Source organism: Etheostoma spectabile, chromosome 13 (assembly GCF_008692095.1).
Source record: "Etheostoma spectabile isolate EspeVRDwgs_2016 chromosome 13, UIUC_Espe_1.0, whole genome shotgun sequence".
Classification (NCBI taxonomy): Eukaryota; Metazoa; Chordata; class Actinopteri; order Perciformes; family Percidae; genus Etheostoma; species Etheostoma spectabile.
Genome location: NC_045745.1, coordinates 13,390,506 through 13,406,105, shown reverse-complemented (window position 1 = coordinate 13,406,105; position 15,600 = coordinate 13,390,506). Strand labels below are relative to the sequence as shown.

The window sequence follows — 15,600 nt, the reverse complement described above, 5'->3', positions numbered from 1 at the left end:
TTAGTTATCACACACAGTCCTGAATTACACACACACACACACACACACACACACACAAATGGAGAGATGTCAGCCAAACCAGCGCCCTGAGCGGTTGGGGGGGGTACGGTTCCTTGCTCAAGAGCACCTGGCAGTGCCCAGGAGGTGAAGTGGCATTTCTCCAGCCAACAATCCACACTCCGTACTTTTTGGTCCATACGGGGTGTTGAACCAGTGACCCTCCGGTTCCCAACTCCCTACAGACTGAGCTACTGCCACCTAGTTTAGCACCATAAGGTCTCCCTGAGTTGTTAATGGGACCTTTCCCCTCTAAGCCTTTTGGATGGTTTCACTTAAACACTTGTTGGAATCCCAAATATATAAAAATATCCAATCATCATTTTACTTGAAATCAAAGAGTAGAGAAAAGCCCAAAATATTCATATTAATGTGTGGAGCAGAACTTCGTTTCCCACCTCATCAGTCAGCCCGAGCCCTTGGTTGGGAACCACTGGACTAACCTTTCCCCGCAACTCACCATTACTTAAACACTGATTGATTAATTGATTAGTTTGTTATAATATAATATGTACATTAAGAAGATGAGTACTTCTTGCTGTGGTTTGAAACTCAAAATACTCAAAGCCTTCGAACATAAAGGACATAATAACATCAGCTGTAATGAATCATCTGGCTTTTTATCTAATTTCTCAGAAGATAATTGCTATCCAGTGTTAACTGCGGGTTTTAACAGGAGTAACCCAGTTTTTAAATTATGGTTCAATTATTGTTTTAGATTATTTAATCAGATGTCATTATTCTGTGATAAAACAACATTGTAGCATCTGTTCAATGTGAAAAACATCTACCAGCTGCACCCCTGTACTTCACTAATTAACATGGTGTGCACGACTGAAACGAAAAAACAACCATGTACGGTTTGATGAGGAGTTATTTCTTGATAAGCACACAGGCGCAATGACTGAGTTTCCCAAGATTTATTATAGTAATAACTAAATCAAAACTTTTAGCCACTGATAGTATCTAGCAACCAGCAGTATATACAAAGACACTGCACTTAAGTACTGGGCGGAGGAATACACTGCTGCTCACCAAGAAATAGTTCTAGCTTGCAAATCACTTGAAAACAACACATTTTACTGTTTATTGCAACTACTGATAATTTTCATTATTAATTAATTTGCTGATTATTTTCTTATTGTTCAATTGATTGGTTTGAAAAACATCTGGCATGAAAATAAAAGACAATACAGTACAGTCAGAGTACAGTACTTGAGTAAATGTACTTGGTTAGATTCTCCCACTGGTTGATTGTGATGTAATCGATAGAAATTAATATAACTTGAAACAGAGGGCTGTGTTGGATAGTGTAATCAATCCTCAAAAGTTAGGCCCAACAAGGCCCAAACCGATCCAGCATCCATTTTCGCTCTGACCCAAACGCATCACTTGACCGCTCATTTACAGAGCAACGCGGAGCGCAAACCCGAACCTGGCCCGTGTAAAATGATAGAAATTAAGACCGACGCCGACCGAACCCGTCAGGTCCCCAGACCTTCTTTTTTTGCCGGATGCCGGAGAGCTCCGCAACAATTGAACACAGGCCAGATTGTGCAGGACAGGAAGTTGAGCACAAAAACAAAATAAAACCTCTGGTTAATTTTCAAAATAAAATACACCGTGCTCATGGCGGATCATATTTCCCTGCACTACACCTTGAAAATGTCATAATGGGCGGAGACACTACATCCTGTTACATCGTGCAATGATACGTGAATTCGCGAAATCACGTGGGCCCTTGCAGCTGTTCCGCAGTTGGTGGAAATCAGGGGTTACACTCACACACAACTTCATATAGAAAACCTTCTTTTTAATGGTAAGACAAAGCCAGGTTAAGGGACAAGATCCATGCCCGTAATAGCTTTTTAAACTATAAAAGGTTGCTAATTAGTGGCTATTATTTAAGACTAGTGGAGCCAGCCAACGTAGGTTAACCTAAGCAGATACAATGTCGATAGAAGGCCGGGTCATGCTGCTGTGTATCTGCTCTTTGCTTGTGTAAGAGAAAGATTTAAAGACTATACGTCTAAGTAGATTTATGACACCCATTGTATTATGGGAACTATAATACAATACACCCTGTACTACTACTACTACTACTACTACTACTACTACTACTACTACTACTACTACTACTACTACTACTACTACTACTACTACTACTACTACTACTACTACTACTACTGGGAAACATTGCAACATACGTGGCCAGTTCTCTGACTATTCATAGGCTTTAGTTTGTACCATTATTTACCACTTATTTCTACAAATGCTAAAAAAAGATACTTTTGTTTTCCACAACATGACTTTGGCTTGCTCCACCTGCCATGTGTGCCTCAGCACTCCATCCCAATTGGCACTGTATGTCTTCTGTGAATAGCTATGGATGAATGGCGTCAAAGTCAGCATTCACATCTTCAAAATATTTTGTTTAATAGCAGCTTTTAAAAAAATTCAAATGTACTTTATCAACTTTTTGAACAGCACCCAATTATTCTTAGGGTATCCAACAAAGCTTTAGCGCTTCATAAAAAGCTTGAAGAGCAAAAACTTATTAATTGGTGTCAAAGTTAGGGGTTTTCTATTCTTCATGTGTCCTGCTCTTTAAATGAAATTTCATGGATTATTACACTGGTAATTTAGATAAAACTTCAGAAGAGCATGGCTTTTAGGGATCTGTGTCCTGTGTCAGTAGGAGGCCACGCAAAGGCCTTTGCATATTCCTGTCAATAAAACAAGAGGCCGCCACCTTCTCCTTGCTCTGATATTTCTCTCAGCGTGCCCTCAAAATAATCATTAGGCTCGGTCTAAGAGCCTCATTAAGACCAACTAAAAAAGGTCATAACTTCTGCATGTGCTCCAATCAGAAGTGAAATTTCACGCTCTACTGCAAAGACAGATCACATTTTCATCTCCTTTGAGACCATAATCAAACATTGAAATGCATTTAATTATTCCAGATTAAACTGTCCATTACTGACAGGGATTAGATATTGTAGATTAGAATTATGACGTTTTCACAGGACCACAAGGTGATTAACTGATTTAGGTGACAAATTTGGCAGAAAATATCTAGGCCATTTATACTTTTCACAGTATTGAATTGCTAAAATAAAAAAATTTCAATTTTGTTACATGATGCTGAAAAACAAAAATGAAGCTGATAGTTTCATGGACAAAACTAATATTCCAATCATCATTGTAGGTTGAGGAGAAGGTGTTATTATGCCATCTACCCAGCAGGAGCTACTGGTCATTATGATGAGTTGTCTATCAAAGTGTGAATGTAACACCCACCAAGTGTCAAATACTCCTAACAGCAAGGCCCGCCACATTGGCTGTTAACTTTATGGTGATATAGCCTCAGCTTTATACCGTGTTTGGCCTTTGCGGAGCCCTTTGATGTGTCACTTTGGGCTGGATTAAAAAAACGCGTCCATTATTTAAAGCTATAGTGCGTAGTTTCTGTCTCCACCATGATGATTTCTAGGTAATGACAACAAAACTGTTGGTTTCTGCGCAGGAAATTCACCAAACAACTTTTTTTTTTTCATTTGGCAATGGCTTGAATGTAATGGAAGGTCATTAAAGTTACGCATTTAAGCTTTAAGTAATTTCACAAGTTTAACAATTGTGGAACATAGAAAACTGAGAATTCTCTGCTCTTACATTAATGACTTAATTATCTTGTCTATGAGAAGAGACTACAGCATTATTCATATGATTCTCTGGATGAAACAACAGTAGTGCAAACAACTGACTAATGTAACCAACGAGATTTATTTCAATCTAGATATTTCACTACTACATGTTGTAAAATGTTAGACCATAATAATTGTTGTATAACAATTCTATATTCTTTGTAGAGGAGCTTTGTGTTGAATGTTAGGAAATAACCCTGGTAATGGGCCAACTTGTTTTTTTCTTTTTTACAATTTGGTGTGAAATGTGCAGAACATACTGAACCCCAAACGAAACAAAACAGAACAAATAGATACTATCATCGAGACACAGTTTTGAACCAAACACATTTTTTAAGGAAGACCAGCTGTGATTGAAAATGTCTGCAGCGTGTGCGTCCACAGCCCAATGATTGTGTGTGTTTCAGCCTCCGGTACCATTCTCCCCGTCTCCTTTAGGTACAGAAGCCCTTTTTGAGCAGAGATCCAGAGGTGAATGCAAAAATACTGCAATAATTGGCTGGAGAGCAAAGGTTTTTTAGCCTCTGTAAGTGAAATGACTTGTGACACCGGTTGCTCATTTGTAACACTGCCCTCCATCTGTGAGCAGGTGTTTCCCCTTTAATGTATGCTGATCACACATGCAGAATAGAAAACTCTCTCTGTTGCAGGTTCACCTTTTGTCTAGATAATTAACTGCTTTTATCATCCCATTTAAAACTAGCAGCCCTTCTTCTCTCCAACACTGTCATTTCAAGGGTCTGAACCATTTAAGACTTTGTAATGCTTTGATTAAATACTTGAGTCATAACTTCAGGTCAACACGCGTCATTGTGATTTAGTGACATCCTTGTCCGTGAGTAACAGATGGATCACTTCTTCTGCTTTTTGCCATCCTGCCAACAATCCACTTAGCAAATACCAAGCAGGACATTTAAATAATCGAGGTGTACAGTTAGAACACCTTGACCTTCGTAGTGGCTGGGAACACCCCATTAGACAGTGATGAAGTAGCTGAATGGACAGGTACAATATCACTTACTGGCTTTCTACTGGAAATTGCATTTTAAAACAACATATTTCCGCTATGTTAGTGTTCAGCTTGTTCTCATGCATCTACACAGGACATTTCTTTTAATATTCCTCACAGCAACTGCGACTCATTAACCGGAGTCCACGGAGTTTCCATTAATCGGAACATCCATTGCACTACTGTCGATGCTTTTTTTTTTTTAAACATATTTACTCTGACAAGATCAGAAACCCTGGAAGAACTTGTAATTTTGGAGAGAAAAAAAAGAACTGAGGAAAGAAATGAATAATTAATGGAATTCCCACACAAATTCATCATTTAATTATAATAAAAATATGTGATTTGCATTTTTATACAAAATGTGATTCTCAGCCTTAAAAACATAATTTCATGCTGTGTGTGTGTGCGTGTGTGTGCGTACACCCTTCTTGTGGGAGTCAACCACTGATTGAGGGAGAAACAATCAGCGTGAGCCTTATTGCATGGATCCCTGCCATCAGACTTGCAAATAATCACAACAGCTAATTGATTAAACTCAACAGAATCACATCCTTACCTATGACTCGCTACACAGTATCAACATCCTCACCTTGTCATTTATTCAGCGATGTGCTCGGAGGATTTCCACACAATATAACACTGATAAAGCCATGTCGCTTATCACAGTCACGGTTTACATCACCTTGCTAGATTGCAATTGATGCAACTCTGACAAAGTAAGTCAGAGGAAATGCCATGACTGCCAACAGTCTATCTACTTTGACATTATTGATTGCAATTTTTGATAATCAAGTTATTTGTCTGGTACCTGACAAATATGATATGTATATATCAAAGTGATACAACATCCATCTGGAAAGTAGCTCCTGATGTCATATTCATCTAATTTGCATTGAGTGTGAACTCCCTCCATCCTTGGCTTACTTCTTAAAAAAAAAAAAAAATAAAAAAAAAAAGGACTGACTAAATTTGGTAGCTCAAATAAAGAAATTTCATTGGTTCTTAGCCATGGTATAATTACCAAAAATACCACAGCTTTGATGTCTAATTCCTTTGCACTTTATATCACTCTGTGTCTCAAAAACAAAAAATGTTAAGACTAACAAGTGGATACTTGGTGCCACTTTTTGCAAACAGAATATCCTTTCCAAAAGCTTCCTTTTAAGTGTACGCTGTGATTAGAATATACACAGCTTTACTTTACCACCAAAACAGGGAACTGAAGCCAGTATCCATGCTCTATTCAAAGCCAACAGGCTCAACTGACAAAAAACAGTAAGCAACAGGGGAGAGGCTGTGGTACTGCAGCCAAAAAATAATTAATAATTAGCAGCGTTAGCAAAAGAAATAGCCAATGCTAGCTGCTAGTGTAGGCTAATTTAATGTAGCAACTTCCATGGCAATTAAATTTGTATATGCACTCAGCCAGCCCAGCAGGGCCTATTTTATTGTGAACAATATTTTGGAAATCTATAAATTGGGTCTGTTTGTGTGCATATGTATGCCCTTAGGATGGAATCAGGCTAGCTGTATCCCCCTGCTTCCAGTCTGTATATTAAGCTAACTATGTACAGATTCAAACTGTGTACACCCTTTAAAGTGCCAATTTTGATGATGGGATACTGGAACTGGTTGTATTTGAGCTTTTCTCATTGATGCATATTATTTTGTATTTTAGATGGTATTATTCCACTGTTTTGTCCTTTTTTGCTTCTATTTAATTCTATTGACCTTAAGCTATGTCTCCTGTCTCTTTGAATGGATGCATACTTGTCTGAGACGTGGGATATTTTCTATTGTTCCTTTGCATTATCGTTGCAGCCTGCTGCTCAAGTACAAAGATGTTTTTCCCGAATTGTGAATTTGATGCCTGATTAAGGTCTATAATTGGAACCTTGTTTTCTCAAAGTGCTGACAGAACAGGAACCGGCTGAGCATGAACAGAACCATCTTTTAACTTCAGTGTATGCAACATCACTTCATGTAAACGCAGTCTGACGGTTATCTTTCATTCCCAACAGTGTTCAATATGCAGCAGCAAGCTTGCATTTGCATACTTGCCACCAGATGCCAATGCATTTACGATCTATCTATAGATTTTCAGAGATGTTTTTTATGATTCTGACAGTATTTCAATGAAACTCAACACCTAAGGGATGAGCTCTCTTGAGCTGTAACAGGGGAACCAGCAGGTAATCAATATTGATGTTCAATCCTGTTGAATGGCCACCGTCTCCGTTTATCTTTCAGGCCAATAAACTTAGAACCAAGACCCTGCACAACACACTCAACCCTGTCTGGAGCGAGACCCTGACCTACTACGGCATCACCGACGAGGATATGGTCCGCAAAACACTCAGGTACTCTTAACTTTATGTGACTGCCTAATGAAGAGAAAACGAAAGACTACAGGAAGATAAGAATGATTCTAATGGAAGAAAATGAGAGGGATGGAATGGATGGAGAAAGGAAATTAAAGAAACAAAAGAAGGAAGGAAGGAAAAAAATGGAAGGGTATGAGGAACGGAGGAAATGGAGGGCAAAGACTAGAAAGGACTGATGGGAAGGTAATGAAAGCATTGGAAGAGCAGGAAAACAAGGGAGGGATGGAGGGAGAGAATTAGTGGAATGATGGGAATGAAATAATGAAAATAAGACGGGGTAAACCCCGCCCACTCTGCTGTTGATTTGATTTTGCCCTGCAGCTCGGTGTGGAAACCTGCATGTTTAATTCTCCTGCTACAGTTTACAATTTTGCGGGAACCAATCACAATCTGGCTTATCTAGCTGGAGCGCTATTGGTGACTAAGCAGCTGCGTGTTTACATTCAACATAGCGTCTACCGAACGCCACCAAAGCGCAGTAACCTGTTGATGCCGCTGTCCCTTCCACGTCACCCGGATCGTTGGTCTGATTGGTTGAAGGACTTTCCAATTGCGTACAGAGTCATTTGAACTATGCCCGTTGGTCACGCCTCTTGTGCAGAGAAAATACAGAGCAGACTCCTCAGACCAACGCTCAATCTCAAATCTACTGAGCTTGGCTTGGTCTGGTGATAGTTGGACTAAATGAAAAAGCAAAGACAACAAAGGGTGAAAATGAGAGGAAGTTAAACAAAGTGGAAAAGGGTGAAGGGAAATTAACTTTAAAAGAAATAAATAAAAGGGAATGAAGACAAAGAAAGTCAAAAGAAAGACAAAATATGCCTCTTCATGCTTTGGTATATTGTAGCATTAGCTGCTGTAGATTTTGAAAGGCTTTATAAAATTATTTTCATAGAGCAGTGGTGTTTGACAGTTCACTTCTGCATGGCTCCTGAGGTAATTCATTGTATCACAGCCTGTATTTGACAACATCCATTTAGCCAGAAATTACTGGTGTCATTGTTTATCCTGTTTTTTCGCCCCACTACAATTCATAATGCGAGTCTTGGTGCCAGGGCAAACCTGAATGTGTGATAACCCCCGATCGGTTTAACAGCCGGGAAATCCGTTGTTTGTGTCATCTCCAAACAGCACTTTTGTTTGGGTGAGATAACTTCCTGTTTTTGTTGGTTATTTGTATTTCAGTACAACACCTGAGAATAGACTGAAACCTGGAACAGAAACGTCTGCTTCCAAAGATTAATATGACACTGTTATGCAATGGAAGTGTTACTTCAGCGTTCCCTGCTCCTTTATTTTTACCAAAGTGTTTATACTGTAGTAGAAGTAGGTTATATAATAATATGCGTAATCATTTTGGTAGCTACAGCGCAGTATATAGCCCAACGATAGGTGGGCTGCATACAGTGGAGGATTTATTTTGCTTTAGTTTACTGTTTCACCCCCAATCATCTAAGCAACTACTGTGTGTGTTTCTAATGGGAATGTGGTCTTCTATAGTTGTGGCTTCCTTTAGTGCAGGCGGCTCATTATTTCAGCCAACAGTCTTGTATGTTTGTTGTACACTGAGAAAAACTGATTGATGTAGTGCCATGCCATTTTTAGACAACGTCAGGTTGTTGGTCTGTCGTACGGTTGGTCCAGAGCAGAAAATCTCAACAACTATTTGATGGATTGCCATGAAATTCATGGTCCCCTTATAATGACTCCCACTGACTTTGGTGACACTGTGACGTTTCCTCTAGCGCCACCATAAGGTTGACATTTGTGGTTTTGAATATTATATTCTAGCAACTATTGGGAGGATTGAAATTTGGTGCACATATTCATGTTCCCCTCACAATGAATTGTAATCACTTTGGTGATCCCATAACATCAGGTTATGGGATCATCAGGTCAAAATTTAAATATTGTCCAATGACTAATTATGTGCATAACTGAAATTCTAATAGAGAGCCAGAGTTATGATAGGTCTGCGCTGTAACTCAGTGTAATCGCTCGTTCAGACTCTCTTTTCTCTGTCGGTCTGAAAAGTTTTGGGGGATTACTTTCAATAGGTTTACTTTCTAGTAGTGTTATCCAATTGTGTGCAGCGAGATTTTCAAATGCACGCTTGATGCCGCCCCTCGAGATGGGCATCTTTTATTACTCGATGCCAGACCCTTAATGTGTCGGATTTTAGTTTGGATTTCCAGGCTATTTACTTTTCATATTCTTAGGCAAATCAGCATACATTTCAACACCTGCTACTAAAAATGGATTGTGATTGAAGTTAAACGATTATTGTTTGAGCTTACTAAAAACTCCAGCTCCATGTACTAACATAACTACTTATGTCATTGTAACTTAGTTTCAATGGTTGTTTTTCATACATTTTTCCAACGTTTTAGCTGTTGTCTCTATTTTAAAAAAAAAAAATTAATTTTCAGTCCATTGTGTCCTGCTGTTACTACAGTTATGTCTAGACTTGCCTTTTTTGTCAAACTGTGATATTTCACCCCAAGACTTGGGATGGGAAATGGTGTTTGTTAAAGGCTGCTGTAAAACATAAATATTGCATAATCAACCATATTAGATTGTTAATTCCATCCTAATCTAGACATAAGCAGTGAACAACATAACATACGGTTAAGGCACTCAATTTAGGCTCACAATAAATTAAGGCCCACCTAGTTTTTGTGCTATTTTCAATGCTTTAGGCACTTTGTTTTAACTTTTTGTGTGCTTTACTCAATGTTTTGCCACTTTTTCTGAAGTTTATTGCGCTTTTCTATTTGTCATCTATTTGTATTTATTCACTTTTTTTTGACAATTTGGAAATTTTTGGTGCTTTTTTCAAGTTTGACACCCCTGTCACCCCATACTCACTGGGAACTATAGTCTCAGAAAGGCGAATCACCGAAAAGCACAGTTACTTCTGTCAACAATAGCTGGCTAGTAGCGAACAACACTGGTGATCATGGTTGACTTTGAGGAATTGTCAGATGATTTTTACTTGGTATTAAACCAAGATCCAGAACCATATCTTTTTGAGCCAGAATAAACAGACGAGGAGTTACAAATTTTGGAAGCTGATGGACAAAATGCCCAACAGACTGAGGTCGAGGGGAGAATTAGAACTAACACGGACTGGTGGAGTATACTGTACGTGGAACATGCCAACATTATGCTGACAGAAAACCAGCAGCTCTGAGCAAACTCCAAGTGAACTCTGCTCCGTGACCGGTATTCCCAGGTGCGGCAAGCAAATCCCTCCGGCCAAGTAGCAGAAGTACCAGTGCTTTCTGAGAATATAGTTCCCAGTTAGTATGCAGTTAGAATGTGACTGTGTCTCATGTGACCTTGTTATTTGTACACCCTGTGACGATACAAATCACAACATGTAAATAGGAACATGTTGGCATTATTTTGTCACTTATTGGGAGCAGTAGGCTAGTAAACCAGTTACCTTATATTTTATGGATGCAAAAATATATCGTCCTGCTACACTACACCTCTCAGTGATGATGCTCACTATACAGTACACTATCCAGTCAGTTATATAGGAAATAGTTAATAAAGCACCACTTCTGTTAAGCCACGTTGTCTTTTGTGCTTTGCAAAGGGGATGAGTACTGAAATCATTCAGCAGTCTTCCAAAGTACTTTCCCCTTGCTCTGCCTTTTTATTGAAGTTGTATAAATGGGGGAAGACATAAAGTTGTTTTACATAAATGGGTTTAGACATATCATATTCTTTGCTTCACCAGTGGTTGAGCTGTGGTTGGGTGTATTGGGCAAGTTTAGAACTCAAACATATTTGCCAAAGTTGGATAGAGGAGCAATCTGTTTCTACTCACAGTCACAGTTGCAACACCCACCCAAGTTTCTTATCTTACTCTCAATCTTAGTCTGCAAGCTTGACATTCCTGCCTTCTAAGTTGCCTCACCCCAAAAGCTTTTTCTCCCTTTCTATACAGGTCTTACATATTCACATGATAACTATTTCATATTCTAACTATTTACAGTCCCCACAACTGCCACCAAAACTGGAGGTACGCTTTATTGGATTAATGGCTAAGGAATGCACAAGTGCTAATCAAATCAACATAATACAAATTTGATTGCATTATACCTAATAATTTCAAATGTAATTATTTTTCCAAACCTCAGATTACTTTTTTTTTTAAAGTCACAGCTGGTAAAGTAATTGTTGGATCACTTTTACTAACTGATAACCTTATCAACGCTTTTTAAATTATGTATACACATACTGTATATATTTTTTATATTATATTTTGTGTTGCAAAGCAGGACAAAAATTGTTACTGAACCTGTAAGTACATACTTGAAGTAAAAAAAAGGAGTATGTGATTTGGAACTCAATGACAGTGTTTAAAAGAATCTGCAGGGAGATATGAGCAAATTCAGACAGTAAAATAGGATGGCTGAATGGGGCGGAGCGTTAAACCGTTGACCTCAGGAATGGACCTCAGACCATCAGTGTTGCCAACAAACAAGACCTTGACATCTCTCCATTAGTGCATGTATAGGTCCTGATTATGTGTGTGTATTTCAGGCCTGTGTGTTATGTGTGTAATATCAAACATAGTGAAAATAAAATAATTTCCCCTTGTGGGATCAATAATGTACTGTATGTCTTAATCTTAATAAGTAGTTTTTTACAGTTATTAGAAGATGGGGAAGGATTGGCAGGGAGAAAGGGATTTACAAGCTTATTAATAGTACTAACAGGAACCTTGGGTTGTGTTTATTACTATTAATCAAGCCAGAAAACTAGGCAGCTAAGCAGGAAATTGTGACTGATTATGCTGCAAGCTACAACGCTAATACATATTACTCATGCCTCTGGTTGCACAAAGACTGAATGTCTTCCTGCACAAAGCTGATTTTGCAACTTGAAACAAACATTATTCCACTCCATCAGGCTGATGGGTGTGAATCATATCATGTCAGGGCTGTGAGTGCATACATAGGGACTAGCCCTCTGCATTTATTAAACACATAGATTCGCCGAGAGCAGCGTTGTCCAACACCTATAATTAACATTATAAATGTAATGAAATGGCAGAGAGGAACCATCCAATGATATATGTCATTTATTCCTACCCTTTAATATGACCCATAGGAGAGTTTCATAAATTAGTTTCCCTAGCGGTGGCAGGAAATACAATTTGCCGTTTTCCGTTGTCCCATCTAAACTCAACAGTGGTGGTTTTAAACCCCTTGACCATGGGCGATTTTAGGTTTGAAAGGGCTTGAACCAGTTTTAATATCCTGTGCGTTTGTCGCCGACGCTATGCATCTGTAACCCAGTCAAGGAAACAGAAACTAGTTTTGGCCAATCGGAGGAGGTTGTGCCAGCCTTTGACTGAGTCTAACTAATCTGTCAGCAGAAGAGCAAGAGACAGTTGTGAAGTTTAACGTTGGTAATCCCCAAACAAGAAGTTGGTAATTTCATGGCTCAGATTAGAACCCAATTTGAAACATAAGCAACTCAAATTGCTGAACGTTATAACATTGAGTCAAATTGGTTGTTATTAATGTGACTTATAAAATGTCAGGTTTAGTTCCATCATAGTGTTAATGAGGGGAGAGGATTGGGCTAAAAATCAACTTGGTTAGGATAAGAAAAAGACTGTGGTAAACATTTGTGCAGATGATGCCGAATGTTACATTGTTCCGTAAAGTAAAAAAAAAAATTTTAAAAATGTTTTTTTATTTAAAAAAAATAAAAAATAAATTTATGGAGCCGTTTTTTGGGGGAGGACAGTCTCTTGAAGAATATTGATTTCCATTCTGGAAAATATAAGTGAAGCTACTGTGCCTTCATCCTCAGTGGTTTTGACTTGAGAGCTGCCTTTTTGTTCACCATCTGTCATCTTTTCCAAGCAGTTATACTGTGTAAAATAATGAATCCTCTTTTTATTGATACAGAAGAATACACTGGCAAACATAACTAATGTTTTCTAAAGGTTGTCGCATGCATTGAGAAGAGGACATGTTGTGAAAAATTGGCACATTATACAAATAAGTAAACAGACTAAATGTACCATGCACCACGGCACAATTCAATTCAAGCTGCACTAATTGATAAAATACGACCAGCACAGTTCGATATGTTCATGTCATGATTTGGTTTTAAATCCTTTTGAAAGAAATAGAACAATTTGATTCTTCTTTCTCTTACTTTAAAATATGTGGGTCTTTTGATCCATACATGGCCGAATGCATGCTAAAGCATAATTATCCCATCATTGTCTGCCATGCTTATCAAATCTGACAAACGTCTTATTAATTCCTACACTGCAGAACGTCTAGGGTTTTACTTCAGTCCTGTGTGGTCTAGAAATTCAGCCTTATAGTGAGGTGAAGATACTTCTTGGTAAGAACTAAACCCTTGTGAAAAGAGGATGATGGCCTCCGGGTGAACAATGACTGGTTTTATTGTTTCAAGCCTCCTCTCAGTAACAAAACATTAACCTGAGCCTCACTTCATTCTCATTTTCCTTTGCCTGCTTTATTTGTTCCTCTCCTCTCAGGATTTCAGTGTGTGATGAGGACAAATTCCGCCACAACGAGTTCATCGGGGAAACACGAATCCCCCTTAAGAAGCTCAAGCCCAACCAAATCAAAAACTTCAACAACTGCCTGGAGAAACAGCTACCTGTAAGTCCAATGTGCCACACATAAAGTAGAGGTTTTAGATGTTACTGTAAACATGTGAATTTCTTTTTTTTTTAAACAAATTTGTTTTAAACAAATTAATAAAAAACTCTAAAGCACAGGTACAGTGATCAGACAACGTTGTATTTACATATATAAAAATATATAATACACTCCAAAACAATACTATATTCCAGTTAAAGAATACTAGGCCTGGACGATATGAGGAAAATCGGTAATGTGGATAACACTGTTCAATATTTCGATATGGCTTGCGATAAATAAACAAATATTGAAGTGTGCATATATGCTAACTATACATTTTTCTATGCCAGCCTTGTTGTCTCTTAAAAACCGGAAGAGGATTATAGCCCAATTAAACATTATAAATATAACCAGGCTAAGTGTTGTTTGTAGAGCAGCAACAGTTATGTTTACAGCAAAGTCACTATATGAACTCAATATCTCACTGAAAAACAATCTAAAATGTCAATAAGATCAATAATATTCCTGGCGTCAAAATACTGAGTGAAGTGTGATGATTGTGAAGTGTGTTTTAGCCCCGGGTCCCGTTTAATAGTAACGGGTTTATTTTCAGGAAGTCTTATCGATGTGTTTATTGGCATGTTCATATGGCGATGAAGATGGACATTTTATTTATCTGTGAGCACCACTATACTACAGTAAACTAAAGTATACTCCAGTGTATACTGGATACAGATATATACAGACTGTTACAACTTATAAGTATCTTGGTATTGTTATTGATGATGCTATCTTTAAGCCCATGTTCACTGTCTGTGAGAAAGTTGAGACTAAAATTGGGTTTTTACTTTCGAGAATAAGCTGTGCTTTTCTTTTAATGTTAAAAAACGGTTAGTGGCATCAACTTTTTGACTGTGCTGGATATGGTGATATACTATATATGCATTCATTGCTCAATGCCTTCAGATGATTGACGCAGCCTATCATGCATCGTTGAGATTATTAATAATTGTAGAGTTCACACCCATCACTGTGAGCTGTATTCTCGTGTAGGGTGGTCTGCTTTGGCTACACGGGGCTTTGTCATTGGTATACATTTATATATAAGGCTATTCTTGGTGCGCTTCCATCTTATTTATGTTCACTACTTATGAAGAAAGACTGGTCATTACTCTCTCCGTTCTCAGGCTGTTGTCTTGTTTTCTGTCACGGGTCAGGACTGAGCTGGGTAACAAGGCCTTGCTCACTCTGCTCCCTTACATGGAATTTGCTGCAGAAGGACTTGAAACTTAGTAAATTGGTTCCTTTGAGTATTTTTAAGCTGAAAATGAGAGCTGAGTGGACTCCCTCACATGCAATGTTTTAATTGAGATTTTATGTAAGTGCATATTTGGTTTTTATGTGTGTCTTTGTATGTATGTAATGATGTGATGTAATTTTGATGCCTATCTTGGCCAGGTCTCCCTTGCAAAAGAGAGTTTTAATCTCAATGGGTATTACCTGGTTAAATAAAGGATAAATAAATAAAAAATAAATACTAAACTATACTTTACTCTATGTAGTATACTTGTTTCAATTATAACAATTATCTTTAAAAATCAAAAAAGAAATTATTGTCTCCAGACATGTGCAAATCAGAAAACAGAGTGACTGAAAGAGGATTGGATAATGGACAACAACTTAGAGTTTAGGCAAGAGTGCAGAAAAAAAATGGCCAATAGGAAAACAAAATAAGTTTAATTAGGTCATGTATGTATGTATGTATGTATGTATGTATGTATGTATGTATGTAT

General features: G+C 38.0%; 1 protein-coding gene across 2 annotated transcripts in view; it reads left to right on the top strand.

Annotated features, from left to right (window-relative positions):
* The window catches only part of doc2b (double C2-like domains, beta), a gene marked incomplete at its 3' end in the record, with an annotated part of 119,460 nt that overhangs the window by 86,858 nt on the left and 17,002 nt on the right, over positions 1-15,600 (top strand). For both annotated transcript variants that reach the window (XM_032534257.1, XM_032534256.1), the window contains 2 exon segments: positions 7,024-7,133; positions 13,699-13,825. In XM_032534257.1, the coding sequence (XP_032390148.1) occupies positions 7,024-7,133; positions 13,699-13,825 (237 nt within the window).